We start from the raw sequence: 19,897 nt of genomic DNA on the forward strand, positions 1-19,897 counted from the left end.
TACACCTGCCATTATTCTCCTTTTTTTTTATAAGATCTCGCCACTATGAGCGTAAGACAGCTAATAATCTGTTGTTACAGACAAGTTCATGTTGTTGACCTTTATCCGTGCCAGCACATACGTATTATGCTTGGGGTCTTTCACCTCTCGGCTAGTGCCTCTCTGTCTCTGTCTTCCCCTGGTCCTTCCCCTGAATTCTAACCTCCTTTTCCTGCCTTGTAAAATCAATTTTTATTGATTCCTTTGCACTCTACAGGGTGGAGTCAAAAGAGGGGACAAAGGAGATAAAACCATAGGCAGATTGTCAGAGTAACTCCACCATACCACTGGGGACTTAACCGATCATGAGAGAGGAGGCAGATACTGGTTTGAATGCACTTGAAAGCACTGGCAAATACGAGCATAATGGCATCTGGTGCTGATGGTGGATCTTAGCCAGGTTGTCTGGGTGGTCTAATTCATAACATAAATAAACAGGCTGACGACAAGAGAGAGACTGAAGCAAAGATACATCAAAAGGACAGCAAACACAGCTGTTGCGAAAACTATAAAAGTCAAATAAATTCATGAAAATGGTTCTACAGTGAACAATTTAAATAAGTATTGCACATTTCAATTTTCTTAATATCTGATCAACAATTTCATCCCATTTAATGAAACTCTAAGCATACATTAACGGATATAAACAATAAAAATAATTGTAGGCTGCAGATGATATTCATGCATTACAAGGATTATGTATTGTCACATGTTAACATGTCAACTAATCAGTCCCAAAAACATTAAGAACATTTGCTGCATGTCAACTTTCTACAATAAGATAAATATTTTCATTTTGAGCTCATCTCCATAGTAAACATTATCAACTGGAAAAATACAATGGAGTTAATAAACTTGTAAAATTGTAGGGAAACACTTTCACAAGTTTCCTCACAAAGAACAGAGCGGTCCGTAATTATAATAAGTGCACCTCAACTGCGAGAGACAGAATCTACAAAAAATACATATTTTATGATCCTTAAAATCTTTTTTGGATTTTATTTCATGAAATAACTATTTGATACCATAAAAAGCTAATAAAAAGCAAAGTTAATGTTTGATAATTACAGAGTCACTTACAGATGTGGAACGTTTCCTGTCGTTCTTAACTAGGTTTGCACACAGAGGGGTTTTGGCCCACTACTCCATACAGATGTTATCCAGATCTTTTAGGTTTCAGGGCTAATGCTGGGAAACACAGGGCTTCAGCTCCTTCCAAAGATTTTCTATTGGGTTCAGAGCGGTCCCTCTAGGACCTTGAAATGCTTAACCGGTTGTCCACTGGTTGCCCTGACTGTGTGTTTCCGGTTATTGCCATGCTGGAAGACTCAGCTATGACCTGTCTTTAATCTTCTTACTCAGGGAGAGAGGCTGTTGGCCAAAAATCTTAAGACATATCGCTCCAGCCGTCATCTTCTCAATAAGGTGCAGTCATCCAGTTCCCTTTGCAGAAAAGCAGCTCATAGCGTGATGTTTCCATCCCCATGTCTCACACTTGGGATAAGCGTCTTGGGATTTTACTCATCCTTTTTCCTTTATACGTGATAAATGGAGTTCATACCAAACCGTTCTATTTTGGCCTCATCTGGCCACAGGACCTTCTTCCATGCGTCCTACGGATCCTCCAGATGGTCACTGGTACACTTTAGATGAACCTAACATGGCTTAAGCAGGAAGTACTTGCTGCATGATTTTTAATCCATACTGTGGTAAAAAAAAAAAAAAAATCCCAGCACCTCCTGTGTAGCTTTGAGTTGATATCTCATCTTTCTGTCTGAGAGATGTACATGTCATCCTGAATTTCTTCCATTTTCTAATAATTACGCTAACTGTTGTTTTCATTTGTCACCAAGCTGTTTGCTAATTGTCCTGTAGCTTATCTACACTGAGCAGATCTACACAACTGTAGATCTGCAGTTGGATCTGCATGGGCTGTCCAAGGACCTATGCAGTCCTTGGACAACCCATGGAACAAAAGTTTTCTTCTTTTCCATTACGGCGGACCGCAAGCAATTCAAGGTGCATACCGCCACCTGCTGTAAATGACTGTTTAACACAATTACCTCTTCTAGATTCTCATAAATTCTGTACTTAAAAGTCTACTTGTGTGGACACGTGTGTCTTATACTGGTAAGTTCAAACAGGTACAATTACTAGAGGTAATGAGTGGAGGAAAGGAAGGCTTCTTAAAGATCGACCAAGTTTTTGAAGTTCTTTTTAAATTGACTGGTGATCAAATTCTTATTTTATGCATAAAAATTCTAATCAGTTCTATAAAAATCAGAGGATATTTATCAGATATGCGATGTATAGTAGTTTCACAGTGAGACCATTCAAATAAAAAAATATTGAAACCAAAAGCAATCTAAAGCCATAGTATTTTTTATTCACTTTTTGAACCAGAAATATCTTGTGTAAAACTTTCTGAATTCACTTTAAGTTCTCAAGAATTTGAGGCACATTTTGTTGAAGGAATGTTTTAATAATTCAAATAATAATAATAAAAAAGCTTACCCAGGCTCCCTGTACTACAACTTGTCAAAAGAAATCTACAGCAGATTTCATTTCTAACACAGCTCTCAGTTTTTTTCATTCCACACTGACGAACCACAGGAATAGCGATATTATCTCCAAATCCTATATGTCAATATAATAAAACAATACTTCCCAACTGTGATTTCTTTTTTCCAACCAGAAAGATAAAGGTGTTCAATTATTATTCTCTTCTCAGAGAAAAGCTAAGCTCAGACATGCTTGCATCTGCACATCCTCACTCCTGCACCTCTATATTGCGTGACCAGTAAAAGCCTGAAATAACAACCCGGTTCACAAATTTAGAGCCTTTTGTGTGTTGCTGAGTGTTGATATCTCAGATTACACACAGTATCTGCAACAAGAACACAATAAGCCATATATTTATGTGCTTATGCACCGCTTGTACAAACACTTTGCGTTTTAAACCGCATGCTGTGGGGGATGTTGGAGTCCATGATGTACTTCATGCCAGTAAAGTAGATTTAGTGACATGAGAGACAAACACTGGTTGAAGTAGCAAAGTGTAACCTCAATAAAATGTAAATACATTGAGACAGCTGTTGTCTTCAGCAGTAATGTTAACTAATCAACAATATCCTACCTACAGTAACATAAGTGGCTAGTTTGCTTGACAAAAGCGCCACCTGGTGGGGGAACATAGTGTAGTTACAAAAGCATTTTTAAAAGAAGTCTAAACACTCAACATTTTAATGAGAAGTTTAATTTTGTACTTGCATGGAAGTATGTACACACTTGTCCATTTGGATGAAACAAATATAAAAGTGCACATGATAGAAAAAACAAAATTAAAAAATAAATTAAATTCAAAAGACTTATGAGTTCAAAACAACTAAATGACCAAACAGTTTAACAAAAAAAAAAAAATGTACAGGCATATTGTGGAATAGAGGCTGTAATGTATAACAAAAATCAGAAAATGCAGCTGTCGATGTGATAAAAAGGAATAAACTATTCTCAAACTTAAAAAGTAAACAACATTTGCAACACATTTAATTTTACAAAACAGCTTGTGGATTATATAAAAATGTAAAAAAAAAAAACATTTTGTGTATCCAGAATGATTTTCTAGCTTAACAAAAAAATGACACTCAAGACATTTCATTACACAGCTTTCTAAATTCTGCATCATCCAAAGATACATAACTATTACATGTGACTGCTTAAGGCTAGCGATCAGTTTTAGTACATTTGTAGTGCTTACATTTGAAAAATGCCTCGAAAATCCATTTCAAAGCACTGCAAGCCTTTTAAACTTCGAAGCTCTATTTGAGGGAATATATTTGAAGTGCCACAGAACCTGCAGAAATGAAGTGTGTAACTCAAATGTAAAATGCAGCTACTTTAGTTTCAAGGTTCAATGCAGCTTCAGTTTAGCAGCAAAATGCATATCTGAATATGTAACATGCTATTTTATCTTAATAGAGGGAGATGTTTGCTCCTGAGCATGGCTGGCTAAATATTCAATTAACAAAAGTTCACAAGCCATAAAAAAAGAGTCATCTGTAAAACTGTCTTTTTAAAAATTTGAATCAATAATAAAAAATAAAATCAGCATGACCGAAATGACTGTCTGATAAATACGAAACTAAAAAAAATAATGTCATATTTATGTACTGTATTACAAAACTAAATTTACTATCTCTATTTATTGCATGTAGCTACGTTAATATTTTTTTTATTATATATATTCAAGACTGACCACACCTTGGATGCAGCTGAGAAAATGGCAACAGGGGTTCACACACTTTTTTCCCCCCCACTGAAGTAAACTAATGAGAGGCTTTCACAATATACATAGATAATGAGTCGACATAGTAACCACATATAGATTTTCGCATCCATAGTATTATCTCTGCTGGTGTACAACGATAAATGTGAAACAACAATGACAAAAAACCCACCAAACTAGTGGGAGCACCCATAAAGATTAGAGAATGTCAACATGGAAGAAATTAGATGACTCGAAACACTTTACAGCAAAATGAAATATTCTGTGTTGTATAGTTCTGAAATATTGTATAGGTGTGCAAATAAAGCAATGGGATATACCAGCCATGCATTGCAATCTATGTTACACAGCTGCACTCTTGCATAGTTGATTTAAAATACATGCATTAGTGTTTTCATGCAATACTGCATTCATTAATCATTCTAGTCTGTACAATGACAAGTTTACAGGAAACAGCAAAGGAAAAAAAAAGACATGCACTGCAGTGCAGAACAATAGACAAAGAAGATTCATGTGAAGATTGTGATTCAGCTTTAATGTTTTCAACTGGAATGAGAATTGGTTAATTATTTGATTGTGCACATTTTTATAATTTTTTTATCTCACATAATCCAGCATCTGGATATTAAAATTATAAGAAGTAAATCCCAAATTGTATTTGTTTGCTTTAGTACAATTTTTATCTCTCTTGAACATTTGGACGCAGCTTTGATACATAAATTTAAAAATCAAAACAGCCATTCAACTCAAATATATAAATTACCTACCGAGTGATATATTTCAGGTGTTTATTTTTGTTACCTAGGTGATTCTGGATTACAGCTCATGGAAACCATAAATTCAGTTTCTCAACAAATATAAATATCACACAGGACCTTTAAATTGAGTTTTTACTACAGGTGCGTTGTCTTATTAGGGATAACTGCTTTACAACAGCCGCTGTCTATTTTTATTCCGTGTATCAGCCACAAAAAGTTCCTGTTAAGGAAGCTGCCTGTTCACACAGTGCTTTATCTCATACCAAAAGAAAGTGGAGTGGAAGAAAACAAGTGCGGTAGTAAATATGGCAGAATCAAGAAAGGTAACTGTAGATTTGAGAGGACTATGAATCAAAAGGTCATTGATTTGTTGTGGGGTGAATCACAATGTGTGGCGTGCAGCTAGCACTGGAGCATAAATAGTCATCGCACACATCTGCAGCCAGAAAATTAGAAAATTAAGCAAAAAGAGTGCAGTATCTCAATTTCCTGAGAAACTGAATTTTGACTTTATTAACTGTAAGCCTTATTTAATTAACAGTTCTTTTTAAACTGAATTACAGAAATAATTTTAATCTTTCAGTAACATTCCAATTTATTAAGTTGCATCTTAGGCGAAAACCTGACTATTTCCAAAGAGTTAGCTGCCTGATGTTTAATACTAAACTATAAGTCCTAACCAGTCAGATCTCTAAGTATTGCATGTTTAAAGAAACTGTCAGAAATGTAGTGGTGATGAAAACAGATGAGAAACAGTGGAACATGCCACCTGTCTTTATAGGGTCCCAGAAACTCTAGAATGTTTTAGGAAGATGATGTGCCCAAAAGAGATGATTTATATTTACATATTATTAATAAAGTATTAACATTTTCTGTTTTTTATCAGATTGTCTAACAGCAACCTTCAACCCTAATAGAAAATATAAAAAAGCTTTGTAAGTAAAAGGGCAACACACCGCTTTATGGCTACATGAACTTGGACATGGCTGGAAACACAAACATGAAGGATGGAATGAGCCATTTCTGAAATGTATACCAGCAGTAACTGACTTTACAGAAAGACAAAGCAAAATGAACAAAAAAAAAATGTCTCCTCTGATTCGAGTGCCATGCACATGTTCTTGATAGATTAGGAAAATAGAGCAGCTACAGCAACACCACATTATCTAAACATGCTGCCTTTTATTTTTATGGTCTGTGACAGAAATGAGCAGGCATCAACCGAGGATGATGTCATATCCAAATGTATGACTGTACTTTTCAGTATTGGAGAAACACGTTAAAGAAACGCACCTACCGGAAGTAAAACATAGCTAAAAATGTGTTTGTTGTGTTTTAATGGTCACAAAGTAGGTGTGTCTAGTTTTTAGATTCAAGCCCATGTCCTTTGTTTTATGAAACATTATTACTGATAAATTCTGTCTATCACGTGAACAATGTATTTGATTCAATAATTTTATTTGCCAGTTTAGATGCAGAATTCTACACTTTCCAACCTGATCTTGGTGCATCACGCAACAGTTCTTTTAAAACTTAAGATTGATAAAGACCGATTCAGGGTTAGAGAGACTTTTAATAGACCGATATAGCCAAGTATGTAACGTTTTGACAGACACATTTCATACAGACCATTTAAAAAAGGCAGTCAGGTTCAATAAGGTGGCGTTTTCTCAAACAACCCGAGAACCATTGTAAACTTGACAAATGCTACAGAAACCGTCTCCTGCATATCTAAAATAGAAATAAAAATATTTGAGATTTAAATTCTGATCCTTTACAGACATTTAAATCTTTGAAAACAAAGTCTCTGCTGGTATCTGATGTGTGAATATTGCCAGTAGAGGTGGCAGTTTAACAATGACCAAGCTACAGTTACAATCGAAAATAAACCCGGCAGGCCTGACGACAAGCACCAAACTTACACATTGATTTGCTTCATGTTTTTTTTTTTTTTTAAAGTAAAACTGTCTTGCACTGTCTGGTAGATCAGATCAGAAAGTTCAGCATTCATGTCCACACATTGACAACTACTCCCAGACAACATCTGTTGAGTTATTTAGCTAAGTAAATGTCTCTTTACCAATAATGTGATTCAGGCTTCAGAAGACAAAATGTTGTTAAAGATAATATCTTGAATGAGGTACCAAAGGTTATGATACAAACACCAAAAGCTCTGTAACTCGTTAAAATTGTGGTTATAGTTCTTAACGTCATTATTTAAAAGAAAAAAACCTGTCAGTGCTACTGAAGCAGTGGTCTGTTACAGCACCAGGTGCATTAAATGAAATATTTGTTATGGTAGGGTGACCCCTGCAACACTGAGATGAATGTACCCTTTTACCATTTTAAGTCTAAGGCTCCTTACTCTACTTTACAATACACCCTATAATATTTAACCAACTATTATATAATAATTTTCCTATGTTTTTATCTATACAAAGTGCTATTGAACAACATTCCTATAGGTGACACTTACAGTAAAAGACTATTTTGCCAAAAGGCAATATTTTGTTCCATGTGCAGCATTGAAAGGCGCTTAAGATCATTTCTTATCTTGCTCATAGAGGGGGAAAACAGATACAATTTATGTTATGTCTACAGTTTTATAGATAAATCAATATATATTTATAAACTTTAATTTTAAAGGGTTTTCCTTTCAAAACATCCAATTTTTTCTTTTTTTACATAAGGACCTAAATACATTTTTACTTAAAAAAAAACTTTTATCAAAACAGTACTCTATAACAAAAAAAAAACACAAATGTTTCAAAATTTTGCAAAACCTCTTTTAGAGAGTAATTTTGAATATTTCCATTTTTGGTCTAGAGCCAACATTCACTTTAATCTTTTTAATATTCAAAATAAAGACTCATTTGTTGTTGCTCCTATGCATCAATACCAAAAGCTTTCAAAAATGTTAGTGAATCTTTAGAAATAAATATGGCATGCATTTTCCTCCACTGCTTTCAATTTAAAAACTTAGGATTTATATTAATAAATGTGTAGACAGCATGAAGAGAGGTGAGAAAAGCAGAGGCTCACAGCAATTCACAAAAAATAAAATTTTTAACGAATTATTTCAGAATGAAACTCTTAAAACATTCTTTCTGAACTATGAAATAACTGGCAACTGGTACCAGAGGCTAATTTTGATGTCATGGTTTTGTTTTCTTTGCCACTGACTTTTGAATATTTACAGAAGACATTCAAAACATAAGCATCAAAGGCTGGAAAAATACTGTTAGCATGTCAGGCAAGTGCCATGAACTCTTATATGCAGACGATATAATGCTTTTACTTTAATAAAAAACAAAAAAGAAATATCTTAAACAGGGAAATTTCAAAGTCAAAGACTTTAGGGCTGATGTACAAAACCATAACACCAAAAAGTGTGTCTCAAATACATCTGATGCTAACTGAAACCCAGGCACAACGTAAATAGCTGCATTGTTCTATTTCTCATTACTACTACCGATGTATCACTGAGGCCTCTGTGTTGTTCGTGCAGGAGATTGCATGCTTGATGACAGCTTTCGAGAAGATGCCATCTTTTCTAGAGGTTTCTTCCCATCTGTACGAGACTTGCTACTTACATCGGATGAGGAAGACTTGGACTTTCCTAGTAGAGTACGACTAAGAGAGCTGGGGGGCTTGGAAGACTCCTGCTTGTCTGAGTTTGACTCGCCTCCCAGAGTTTCTTTAGACGTTTTCAAGGACCCAGCTTCTCCAGTCTTTTGACCATCACCGTCTACCTCCTTAGCTTGTCCGTTCTGCTTGCATGTCCTCTCTGAAGCCTTTTTGGTAAGCAATGCGCTTTTTCCTAAATCGGCCGACCGGCGACTTTCTCTCTGTCGGAGGGCACTCTTGAAGAAAGACAAGCCTTTCTCCTCTGATTTGCTACTCCGTTGCAAGTCTCTGGTGGATACACTTGGTGAGCGCAGGCTAGTGACTGAAGAACTGCTGCTGGAACTCCTTACAGACCTCCTCTCAAGCCGACTACTGTCCCCATTCTTGGGAAGTGAACTACGGGACACACAGCTGCTCCGATGGCTGTCAACGAGGGGGCTGGTGTGCATAGAATCTCTGCTGTAACTCCTTTCCATCAGTCGTTTCCGGCAGCTCGTTGAGCCCTTCTCAGTAATGCTTGAGTTCTTCTTCACAGTTGGAGAGGCAGAAGCTGAAGACTGAGGTGTGGAGCAGAGGGAAGGTTTACGTTGTGGAGTCGCCTCCGGAGTTTTATTTGATTCCTTCGTTTTAGAGGGCGTTCCACTGGGTGTCAAGGTGCTTTTCTTCGTGTTTACAGTCTTCTCCTTCGTGCTGCTCAGCTTCTTGCCTTTTGCCGGTGAACTGGAAGACGCGTCAGAGGCTGGGTTCTTATTAATTGAGCAAAGACGTTTTTTGGAGGTTTTCTCCAACTCTGTTTTGCTGGAGCTCTTGATGGAGCATGTGCTTTCGGACTTCAGGGTAAATCCTCCAATGCTACTTTTTCTTTTTTGCTCTTTGGAAGGGGTTGCTTGAGTGGGTTGTATGTTTTGGTCTATAGCTGTGATCTCATTGTTGTTTTCAGTTGTGTCATTTTTGTTGCTCTTCTTTTCCACTGGGGTGGGAGCCCTGCAGTACATCATGTCTACGAACCTTTTATTGCTGTCTTCGCCGAAGTTGCTTTCCATCATAGACAACGGAGTCCTGCTGCCAAAGTACCGTTCATGTCGACTGTAGCTGCCAAAACAGGACGTGGATACCTTATCGTCACCTGCCTCTCCTATCCTCTCCAGAGGAGGAGAACACCGAGAGTCTAAGGAGAAGCGTGAGGGTGAGTTGGATCTCATCTGGAGCTTGGCAGAGAGAGACCAAGATGGCTTCATTCCACTGTCACTGAAGGCCAAAGGGCTGGCAATAGATGACCTTGAGGACAAGCTCTGTCGTTGGATGCTTCTCACAAATGGGCGGACAGAAAATCCTCCTAAAAACAGCAAAGGTTTTAGAGATTATTTTATTAAGCTAAAAAGATTTTTGTTTTTCCTTAAACTAAATGAGTGAACATCAAACAGGGGTGGACGATATGGACTTAGAATTTTATCACAATATTTTGTGGTACTATTGTGATAATAAAAATCATGATGAAAAACTATGTATCATGTCTTTACTAAGTAACTGTAAGGCTCAACAATGACAGCATGACAAACACAAATACTATTCTTGAAAGATTTTCCCATTTTAAATTGGCTTCTTCGATAGGAAATGTAATTTACGTCAACAAACTATGCAAAGTCACTACATTTAATCAGAGTTTGAAGTTTACTATTATTTGTGAAACAGTGGAAAAAATAGTAAAAATAACATTCCTGATAATGTCAGTATTGTTTTTGTTTACATCATTAATGGAAATGTATCAAGACAACAATAAATCAAAAGGTTTATCATGATAAGAAATTTTCATAAGTGATAAACAATACAGTAAAGGCCCACTTGTAATATCAGAATAATATGTGGTTTACAAAAGTAGGACATGATAATAATGTGTATTTTATTAAATTGAGGCAATCTAGTAATAACGGACATGAAAACAAGTTTTGCAACTCATAAAAATTGTGGTTGCCAACTGAATGAATAAACTGACATGGACATAAATCATAACAAACAGTTAATTATCATATATATATTGCAGAGAGGCACAGAATTACTGAATTTGGTCCTGTCAACCATGTAACATCTAAGAAACGTTACATGGTACATACAGAAACGTCTAAGTAATATTTCATTAGAAAATTTTTTTGGGGGGGGAGAGTTTGTAGCAGCTTGATTACAAGAAAAGAAAAAAAATAGTTTTTATTTAGCCTTATTTAATTTCTGGTTGTAGGCTTCTTTAGCTTTGTGATTCACTCAAAATTAATATGGGAAAGTACAGTCAGATGAATGTGGTTGAAATGACCATTTCCCATGCAATTTCAAACACTATAAATGAAGGTCTATCCTCACCATCATCCTCATTACGTTCTGCAGGAAACTCCACTGACTCAGCCAGTGAAGCAAGCGAGGTACGTCTGGATGAAGCTCCAGAGGCCAAACTGGCAGGCCTGCTTCCAGGTAACCTATTGATCCAATGGTCGCACAGTGATGAGCTAGTGGAGCCTGTGTGACAGACAAAGTGGGATTCAACCACAGATCAAAACTCAAGCTCCAGTACAAAGAGAGTTCTCAAGCAATTTTGTCGAAACATGATCATTGGGTTAAATTTGCATAAAAACAGTATAGAAAGGATGCTGACCAGCAACAGAGCTGTTGGCAGACCAAGAGGGAATTGCGGTTCTTCTCTGATAAAACAGTATGTAGGCCGTTTGCTGACACACAGCATCATCAGAAATTGGTGTCACCTCACTGTCATCGAAGCAGTACCACTGACCATCAACAGAGTTTTTGCAGTAAGCTGAGAACACAGAACAAGAATAAAACAAATTCAAATTAACAATCAAACCCATTCATTCAGATCTTGAAACATGAACATTGTTTAAAAATGCTTCAACTATGCGCTTCACCAGTGTAGTGTCCTCCATGCATATTGCCATGATGGTTGCAAACAGCATATAGGTCATAAAGGTAGTCATCAGGGTTCCTTCCAAGGCCGTAGGACCGTCTCCATGGCGACCAGTGAGACGGTAAACTCCAGCTGCTCTGGCTTCTCTTGACCACATGTGGTGCCATGTCCATCCCCATCAGTGGGAACCTCACCATGTTCTGCATCTTCACCCTCCGGTCTCCTTCCTGAATTCAGAAACCGATCGCGATCCAGAAGCAGGTTAGATTGAAAAGCTTTTTTTGTTTTTTTTCAGAAATCTATTTTCAAAAGTGACTTGTGTAATATAGGGATTAACTAAACACAGTGATGTATTTCAAACATTTATTTCTGTTAAATTTAGTTTTTTCACAAAATTTTATCACCATAGGACCAATAAAAACCTTATTACATAAAGTTAGCCTAAAAAATATGTCCATTTTTTGACATATTTTGGACTCAAATTTGGACAAATTGGACACATTTTGCACTCAAATTTGGTTGTGCTGCATGAATTACTGCATCAGTGCTTATCTGCATTGTTGGTTCTGGTGTTTCTCATCATCTTCTTGGACTGTCCTTCATACATTCTCAAACAGGTTATGTGATTTACTATAACACTTTTTCCTTCCACTCAACTTATGCATAATAACCACTAATATGCTTCAACAACCAACTTCCACAGCAATGATTTTTCATGGCTTATGGTCCCCTAATGGAGGGTCTCAATGACTGAAAACTTCGGACAAATCAGCAGTCTTGTCTATACTTGAGTAGACAATAGAAAACCTTTAGATAAACCAAATCCTTTTTTATAGATTTTTTGAAACATTTTAATTTTCTGGGATACTCAATTTTTAGTTTGAACTACCTGCAAGTAATCAAGATCACCATGAATAAATTTAATTAATTACTGAAATAAATAATGTTTTTAAGTAATTTTCAAATTTATTAGGATGTGATTATATGCTTTAAAAACTGTTTTAAGTTTATTTAGTAATCACTTAAGCTCACATACCTGTCGAAATCTCTTGAGATGCAGTATGAGCACATCCGGCAGCGTCCACAAGCTGAGCTTTATCCGGCCCTGCTGCAGCTGCTTGCAGTGGGGACAGCGCCAGGCATCGTCTGGAGCCAGCTAAAACACCCCCACACACACGCGCACGCAGTCCAAAAAGAAGAACAAGTTTCAACCACATTGCTTTTAAAATAAGCTCCACACAGGATGAGGCCCACATTTCCACCCTTTTCTCTACTTTCCACCAGAGCAGTTCAAGGCAAGTTAAACCACAATGGAGGCATTTGACTAAGCTTAGGATTTTTAGTCTATATGAAACATAGCATTAGCAGTTACATGCCGTTAAACTGTTAGAACAGAATAGCTTTTGGGTGTTTGGAGAAATTTTTAAACTGCAAAACAAAAACAAAAAGAAAAGTCGGGATTTTTTCAAACTGCTATTGCCAAGGCAAATTTAGGTTATATTCTCTTCATGGGAAACTACTGAGTGAAAGCATATTTGTCTGCTGGTTGGTACCTGCTCCTCTTTAGTGTAGAGCTGAAAGCACTGAGCGAGGGTGCAGGCCTGGGGCTGATGATGCTGCTGCCTGTGCAGATAGACGCTCTCAGCATCTGGAATATACTCCTCCTCAGTGTGGCCGAACAGACTGCAGAAAACAGAAACCGTATGATCAAAATGAGCCCCTGATTTCTTCAAATACCTTCTGTTTTTGTTGATATTATTATGAGAGTATATTTTGATACTGTATTGCAGGTTAACACCAATAAATGTGACAGTAATCAGTTTAAGTTTATCACTTCCTCAAAATGACCAAATAAACACAACTCAGAGGACTCTTCTAGAACAAAATTTAACGGCTGTCCACAAGAGAATCCTGATCCAGATAAATGTAAAAAATAGTGACTGAGTAAAAAAAGAAGAGGCATGTGCACTAATGAACCAGGATAGTTTGGCTGGCATGACATAAAAAAGATGATTCATCTGATTGGGTAGGAGGAAATTCATCATTTGTGATGAATTAAAAGAAAGCTTTTTCAACTGCAGAACATCAGTTCTGAGAAAAATCTGGTTTATATTTTCAAAATCAGACAATTGTGAAAGGCAGTACCAAAGTAGAAACTTTCAAGAGCTCAAAAGAGACTGAATCTCGTTTGAGGTTATTTTGAAAACAAAAACATTGTCAGAAATTCTGATCAAAGTTGTCAGATTAGGTCTCCATGACTTTTATAAATTGTTGTTGACCTGTAAAATATTCTGCACTACAAGAGATGTTATTCACTGACCAAAGGTTTTCGATTTAAATAATACAATCTTTTTAACATTTCTAAATAGTGTGCTGCATTACAGGATCTTTCTTTTTATGGCGTTTAGCACTCAGCATTAACTTTGTTAATTCAACTGTGTTTTAACTCACTAGTCCTTGGTTTCCTTGTCCCACTCGACCACAATCTTCACATGTGGAGGTCCCCCTTGTCCACAGGACTTATACGCTCTGCAATTAAAAAAAAAAAGGTCAGTGGCATTTTTTTTTACAATTCAGACTCCTGTTCCACCCATTTCATCCTCTGACTCGTTCCTGTAATAACCATATTGTGCTTAACTGCTAAAATCATGTCGTTTCATTTTTAGTTGTCCTTCAGAATTTTCAATTAGAGATAAATAGACATAAAAGTGTCTAATTTCAACTTTAAACTTATTCAAATGTAAAAATTTAATTGCTACAGTTACATACTAATAATAAAATATTATTAATATTTTTGTTATGGGAAGTCAGTGTTAAGAACTGTTAGAACCAAATGTCCTTTTATTCATTATATGTCACTTAAACATCAAATGGTGTAACAACAACAATATATAAAGGATTACTACAGTGACAAGCTTTACTGGTTCATTAAAACAAGCTAAACTAGAATCTCAACACTCAAATTCCTGTTTCAACATAACTTAACCCAATACGTAAAAGCAATAAAACTAAAGGAGAACAGGAGTAGAAGCAAATTAACAGAAGATTGGTGTATTCTATATATCTCAATTTTCATATTTGCTATAATTGTTTTTTGGAAGGCGTATTTCTATGACCGAATGAACTACAAAAAGTTATATCCTGGAGAATCCAAATCAGGCTTAATTTATATATGAAACTAACTCTTGATGTCACAGGTTCAATCTATAAAAGTTTAGGAAACATGACATTAATTATATGAACTGACCTTTCAACCGTTGGGTGACACAGTGGTCTCTCATCTTGAGGAAGGAGGTAGGTAATACCAACAACGCCAACCACCCGAAGACTGAAAGGTCCAACCTAAACAATAAATTAATAGATGTTCTACTTTCTTTATATTGCTCTTTGTGATCTCACTGCTGTAAAAAAGAGTCAATTCACAGACAAAATATTTAAATTAGATTACACACAACGTAACAGGCAGAAATTTAAAATCTCCCTACCTGAATGTAGACCCCAGGCCTCAAAAGATGTCGCATTTTCTCCAGGATCTCTTTTTGTAGAGCATCCCAAGTCACAGTGCGCTCCATGTACAGTACAAAAGGCAGGCCAAATCTAATAAAACATATTATATAGCTGTGATTAACTAGGAAGACACTTGGCCAAAATTACAAGCGCTGACATATTTCATAGCAGTACCTTTTTGCCTGGTGGCCAGTGCACGCTCTGTTACACACCAGGAGAATAACCTTTTCTGGCCCTACGTTTTTATTTGGAGATCCAGTTACAGGAGTCACTGCTCCCTGCATGAAGGATGGAGTCCTGCTGATTTCTGTCCCGTACTTTAAATTGTTATGATTTAGATTTGCCAGAAGGCTTCCTGTGACAAAAAAAAGACACGCTGAAGTTTCTGTTTCTGCATTGTTTATTATAAGCAGGAAAAAAAACACTATGAACCCATTTTTGAAAACTGTTTCCAGCTTACCTCTTTTTGTACGTAGGTTTTCTAATTTGAAGGTCTCTGGTGTCTCAAAGGCAAAGATGGAATCGCTCTCTTGGATGATGTCAAGATCATCGTCATCATCGCAAAATGAGCGATGGAAGCCATCGTAATACATTTCAGTCAGAACAAACTGCGGGAAAGAAAAAGGAAAGCCAACATAATGCTTCTGCTGACAGCTACCGTCAATTTCAACTCATGCTTCAGGGAAAACTAGTTAAATTTACGAATTACTATCTGACTGGAAGGTAGAACAGGTTCGACAAACACTGACTGAGCCGACACCTTGTGCCTGTAACATAGCCTTTCAGTGTCAGACCCTGAACAGAGACAGGAATAGCACCTGGTCCATTGGGATCTTGGTTTCACGTGACACAGCGTCTCTGAGGCGATAGACAGTACTTTTGAGAGGAACAGCAACTCCAATCCTTATGCAGTGAGAGTACTTCCCCTGGTAGACCACAGTCACATACAAGGGCCTGATGAAAGAAAAACAAAGTAAAAATATTGTTTTATGTATATTGATTTGCAAATTACCAGTTCATTTAAGCCAGCTGTTAAGTACAAAGAAAAGTTTGACACATCAGTAAATTTAAAATGAAGTATCACATAGAGACTGACATTCTGACACAATAAATTAGTAGTTTGTCCTTTACTTATGCGGCAACCACATCATTTCTGAATTATTCCAGCAGAATAATCAAAGTTTACTTTAACAACTGCACATTCAAGAGATGATGTTTGATACGCTCAACAGTAATGTCCGGGTTTCATTTCTAGTCAACAAGATTTTTGATCCTTGCAAGGCCAAGTCCTTCAACACGTTCTCATTGTCTCTATTTTTAAGAAGGTAAAATTTGTTCTCATTTAAACATTTTTTTACTTCTTCACTTCTACCAAAGACAAGAATCTGCAATTTGGGACAAGTGAGAAAAAAAACAGTAAACTCATCCATCCTGTACTACCAAAGAGAAAAGATGCACTGCTTACAGGTTAAACTTGCTGATCTACAATATAACAACATGCTTCACCTACAGTAGTTTTTGTTTTTCTTCTTCTCTCTCCTCCCTCTCCGCTCACACATAATTGTTTTTGTTTTAAAACTGGAGCACATGCTCCCTCTCAACCTGTTTGATGCTCCTGCACCTTTAGCCTGACAGCCCTCCTGTCAAAACAGGTTTCCTTCCTTCCCTTCACCGCCACACACACTCCAACTTCCACTATTGTCACACCCTTGTAAGCTTCTTAAAACACATACACCTGCATGCACAAACACTGTGTTTGACCTAAAGTCAAAAGTGGCAGTGCTTTAGAGACTGCATGCAATGTATTTAGGTGTGCGTAGTTTCAAAGAAGAAAACACAGCCATGTTAAGTGGCAATAGTTAGGAACATGTAGGGACCCGTAAGCATATCTCTAGAAACTGATTCCTCCCTGTTGATCCACAGCCAGAGCTTTAAAGAGGAACTCACCGTGTGTGTGGCAGAGGGATTGGTAAGGAGATGCAGAGGAAGGGGTCAAAGGTGTTGCTCTGCTTTTGGCAATGCGGGCAAGTAAGAGACGACCTGTAAGGGAAAAAATAAATAAATCTCTTAATGTGATCAACAGATAGTGTTAGCAGACTCTAAATCGATTAAGCCTACCTATACTGAGCCTGGAACAGCTCCTGCACAAACGACCCAGCAGAGAGAGGAGGAGAGGGCCCCTCTATGCTCTGGTCATCTTCTTCAATGGGAGGCTAATGAGATGAGATGATTTATTAACCTGACTGACTGGTCATAATTACACTCGTCAGTGAGGTGCATATGATGCCTTGAGATGCAATTTATATTACTAAATTCAAGTGGAAGCGCATGGTCAGGCGAGTCTAATTTGATCCAACTACAATTTAAGTTAATGAGACAAATTAAATAAGAAACAATGTGATAAAAAAATATATAATCTGATGGCTCAGAGATCAAGAGTAAAGTCTCAGATTTCTCACTTAAATTACAGGCCCATCCTGCAACTTATTATCCTTCTAATAACTTCACAATTCACCTTAATAGCAGGCCTGGTGTTCGGGTTGACGGTGTTGAGATCCTCATGTACTCTGTCCAGCAACCACAGCAGAAACTCTTGAGCATCGTGCTGAGCATTCCCTTTAAACTGTGTGGCATTTTTTGACACAGCATTCTGCAGCAAACGACAAAATCCAACAATACAAAAAACTGACAAAAACTCTAAAACATTCATTTTGCCTATGATGTAGTTCATTTTAGCAGATTAATTCACAACAAATGACATCTTGGGAAACTTAACAATAGAAACAGATAAATGCATATACATATATATAATCAAATCAATGAAACATACAATAATGCATACGCACTGAAATTTGACTACATACATCCAAACTTGATTTTAATACTCAGAATAAATCGATTTTATCTACGTCATATGTATTTCTAGGGTTTCTTTCAGCCTTATTTTAGATAAGCATAAGGGCTACACAATATGTTGTAAATATTTCCTCATCTTAAAATTAACACGTGCAATAATAACATAGCAAATGCTGGCTAAGAATGTAAAATTTCCTGACAAATAAACCCTAAGTGTTTGGAATGAATAATTTACATGCTGATAATTAGTGCAGCATCAACCAACCAATCAGACATTAGACATTTTCTGTCATCAGCTCTGACAGGTGATCATTTGGTGAAATAATAAACTGGATTTTCTTCCCATTATTTATCCAAAGGATAAAGCTAAAAACTACCACAATTTTCAATAACATCAACTTTAATTCACATTTTCTAGATTAATACAAATTCCTCAAAGGTTAGAGACATTTTTATTGAATTGAAATGACTAAACCGTTTTAAAAAAAATTAACATTTATCTTTAAAGACTGATTATTTTTTCGAAGTAATCAGAATCAACAGATAAGACTCCCAAAGAAAATTGGCACACAGTATTGGCCCAATAAAAGCCTGATCAGTGCATCTGATCAGTGCATCTCTACCCAACAATATATTCTGCCTGTTTGATGAGGCCTCAGTTTAGCAGATATCCACATGTAAATCAGTGCCAAGATGCTAAAGGTGACATAGAATTGGAAACACTGTAATATGAGAAATCAGCATTAATGTCCATTTATACTGTGTTGTTTTGGTTCTTACCTTGAAGTCCCTGCTATGCTGAGGTGTGTACTCAAACGTCCACAAAGCCCGCACCAGTCCGGACAGCTGCTCAGTCACTTCTCCTTTGCCTAGAGGACCTTTCTTCTGCAGATGGACGCCGTTTGTTTTCGGCTTTTCCTCCTCTAACTCCTCGCCTTTGTAGTGCTCCAAAACGAGGTACTCGGCGAAGAGTTCCGTGTTACTCAGGCACTGCAGGATTGCATTCATGAAGCAGGTATTGCCGTGGTTCTTCAGACCTGACACTCCGGGAACTCGCTCTCCGGACAGGAACCCACCAAAGTCCCCATCCTCCATGGGGACATCTTTACTCCCGGATTTGAACGCGGAGAATCCTCCATCATCCTTGTCATCATCGGTTTGTACTTCAGATCCAAAGTGTGATAAGGCTGTCAGCGTCCGGAGGACTTTGCTCATAAAGCTGCCCACGGAGCGCACAGAGCCTCGCCTGAACAGCTTCTTGCTGAAGCTCGACTTTTTGTCCTTGGTTGCGGCTTTGCAGGACATGATTTCCCCTTTGCCTTCTGACAGACGGGCTGTGCTGAACCAGGGTCAGCTCACTGGCTGCCTGCTGCTACATCTCAAAACAGCTAGTATTGGGACAACTCCGAGTCTGTTAGCTAACCTTAACCGTTGATACACGGGACATTTTGCCTGAGATGCGCCTCAGTAAAACTCGCACAACAGTTAATTACTTTTTTTTATATATATATATAAAACTGTAAAGGACTGCGATAATTAATAGAATAATATCCAAATATTAGCCCGGCTATTACGGAATGGTGCAACTTGGAATGGAATTACCTTGTTTTTGCGGCTTTCTGCCCTGCAGCAATGAATCAGTTACGCTGAAGTATAAAATAACAGCAGCCTTAGCTCATTTAGGAAAGGCTAATGCTAGCTCCAATAACAATGCGAACACCTGAAACGGTGACAGTCTGTTTCGGTCGAGATATTTTGGTCCAGTCGGAACGGATATTCCGCCATGGCATGCAGCTAACGACGGTCAAAGCTAGACACCGTGCTGAAACTGAATAACCTCACATTTTAGGTTCATTTGGAGACACATTCGGGCCAGACTGGAAAGGCTTGATTTACTTCTTCTTCTTCATGTGAGAT

The 19,897-nt window shown here is 37.3% G+C and overlaps 1 protein-coding gene across 1 annotated transcript; it reads right to left on the bottom strand.

The window, feature by feature from the left end:
- Positions 1–3,275: 3,275 nt before the first annotated feature.
- usp31 (ubiquitin specific peptidase 31) lies at positions 3,276–19,897 on the bottom strand. Its single transcript, XM_028042100.1, has 16 exons — positions 18,761–19,897; positions 17,640–17,774; positions 17,243–17,337; positions 17,072–17,164; positions 15,943–16,078; positions 15,585–15,732; positions 15,299–15,479; positions 15,103–15,214; positions 14,865–14,959; positions 14,069–14,146; positions 13,171–13,300; positions 12,654–12,773; positions 11,619–11,844; positions 11,351–11,509; positions 11,062–11,214; positions 3,276–10,045 (listed from the first exon to the last, which is right to left on the bottom strand). The coding sequence occupies exons 1-16, from the start codon at positions 19,283–19,285 to the stop codon at positions 8,562–8,564; spliced, it is 3,870 nt and encodes a 1,289-aa protein (XP_027897901.1). The 5' UTR covers positions 19,286–19,897; the 3' UTR covers positions 3,276–8,561.

Source organism: Xiphophorus couchianus, chromosome 16 (assembly GCF_001444195.1).
Source record: "Xiphophorus couchianus chromosome 16, X_couchianus-1.0, whole genome shotgun sequence".
Lineage (NCBI taxonomy): Eukaryota > Metazoa > Chordata > Actinopteri > Cyprinodontiformes > Poeciliidae > Xiphophorus > Xiphophorus couchianus.

What these genes read in the sequence shown, in the direction of transcription:
- usp31 (XM_028042100.1), bottom strand. Translation starts at nt 19,285, where the DNA reads ATGTCCTGCAAAGCCGCAACCAAGGACAAAAAGTCGAGCTTCAGCAAG. An exon ending in ACACCAGGCCTGCTATTAAG is followed by an intron (nt 17,338 to 17,639) that starts GTGAATTGTGAA and finishes TCATCTCATTAG; the next exon opens with CCTCCCATTGAAGAAGATGA. An exon ending in TGTCACCCAACGGTTGAAAG is followed by an intron (nt 14,147 to 14,864) that starts GTCAGTTCATAT and finishes TTTTAATTGCAG; the next exon opens with AGCGTATAAGTCCTGTGGAC.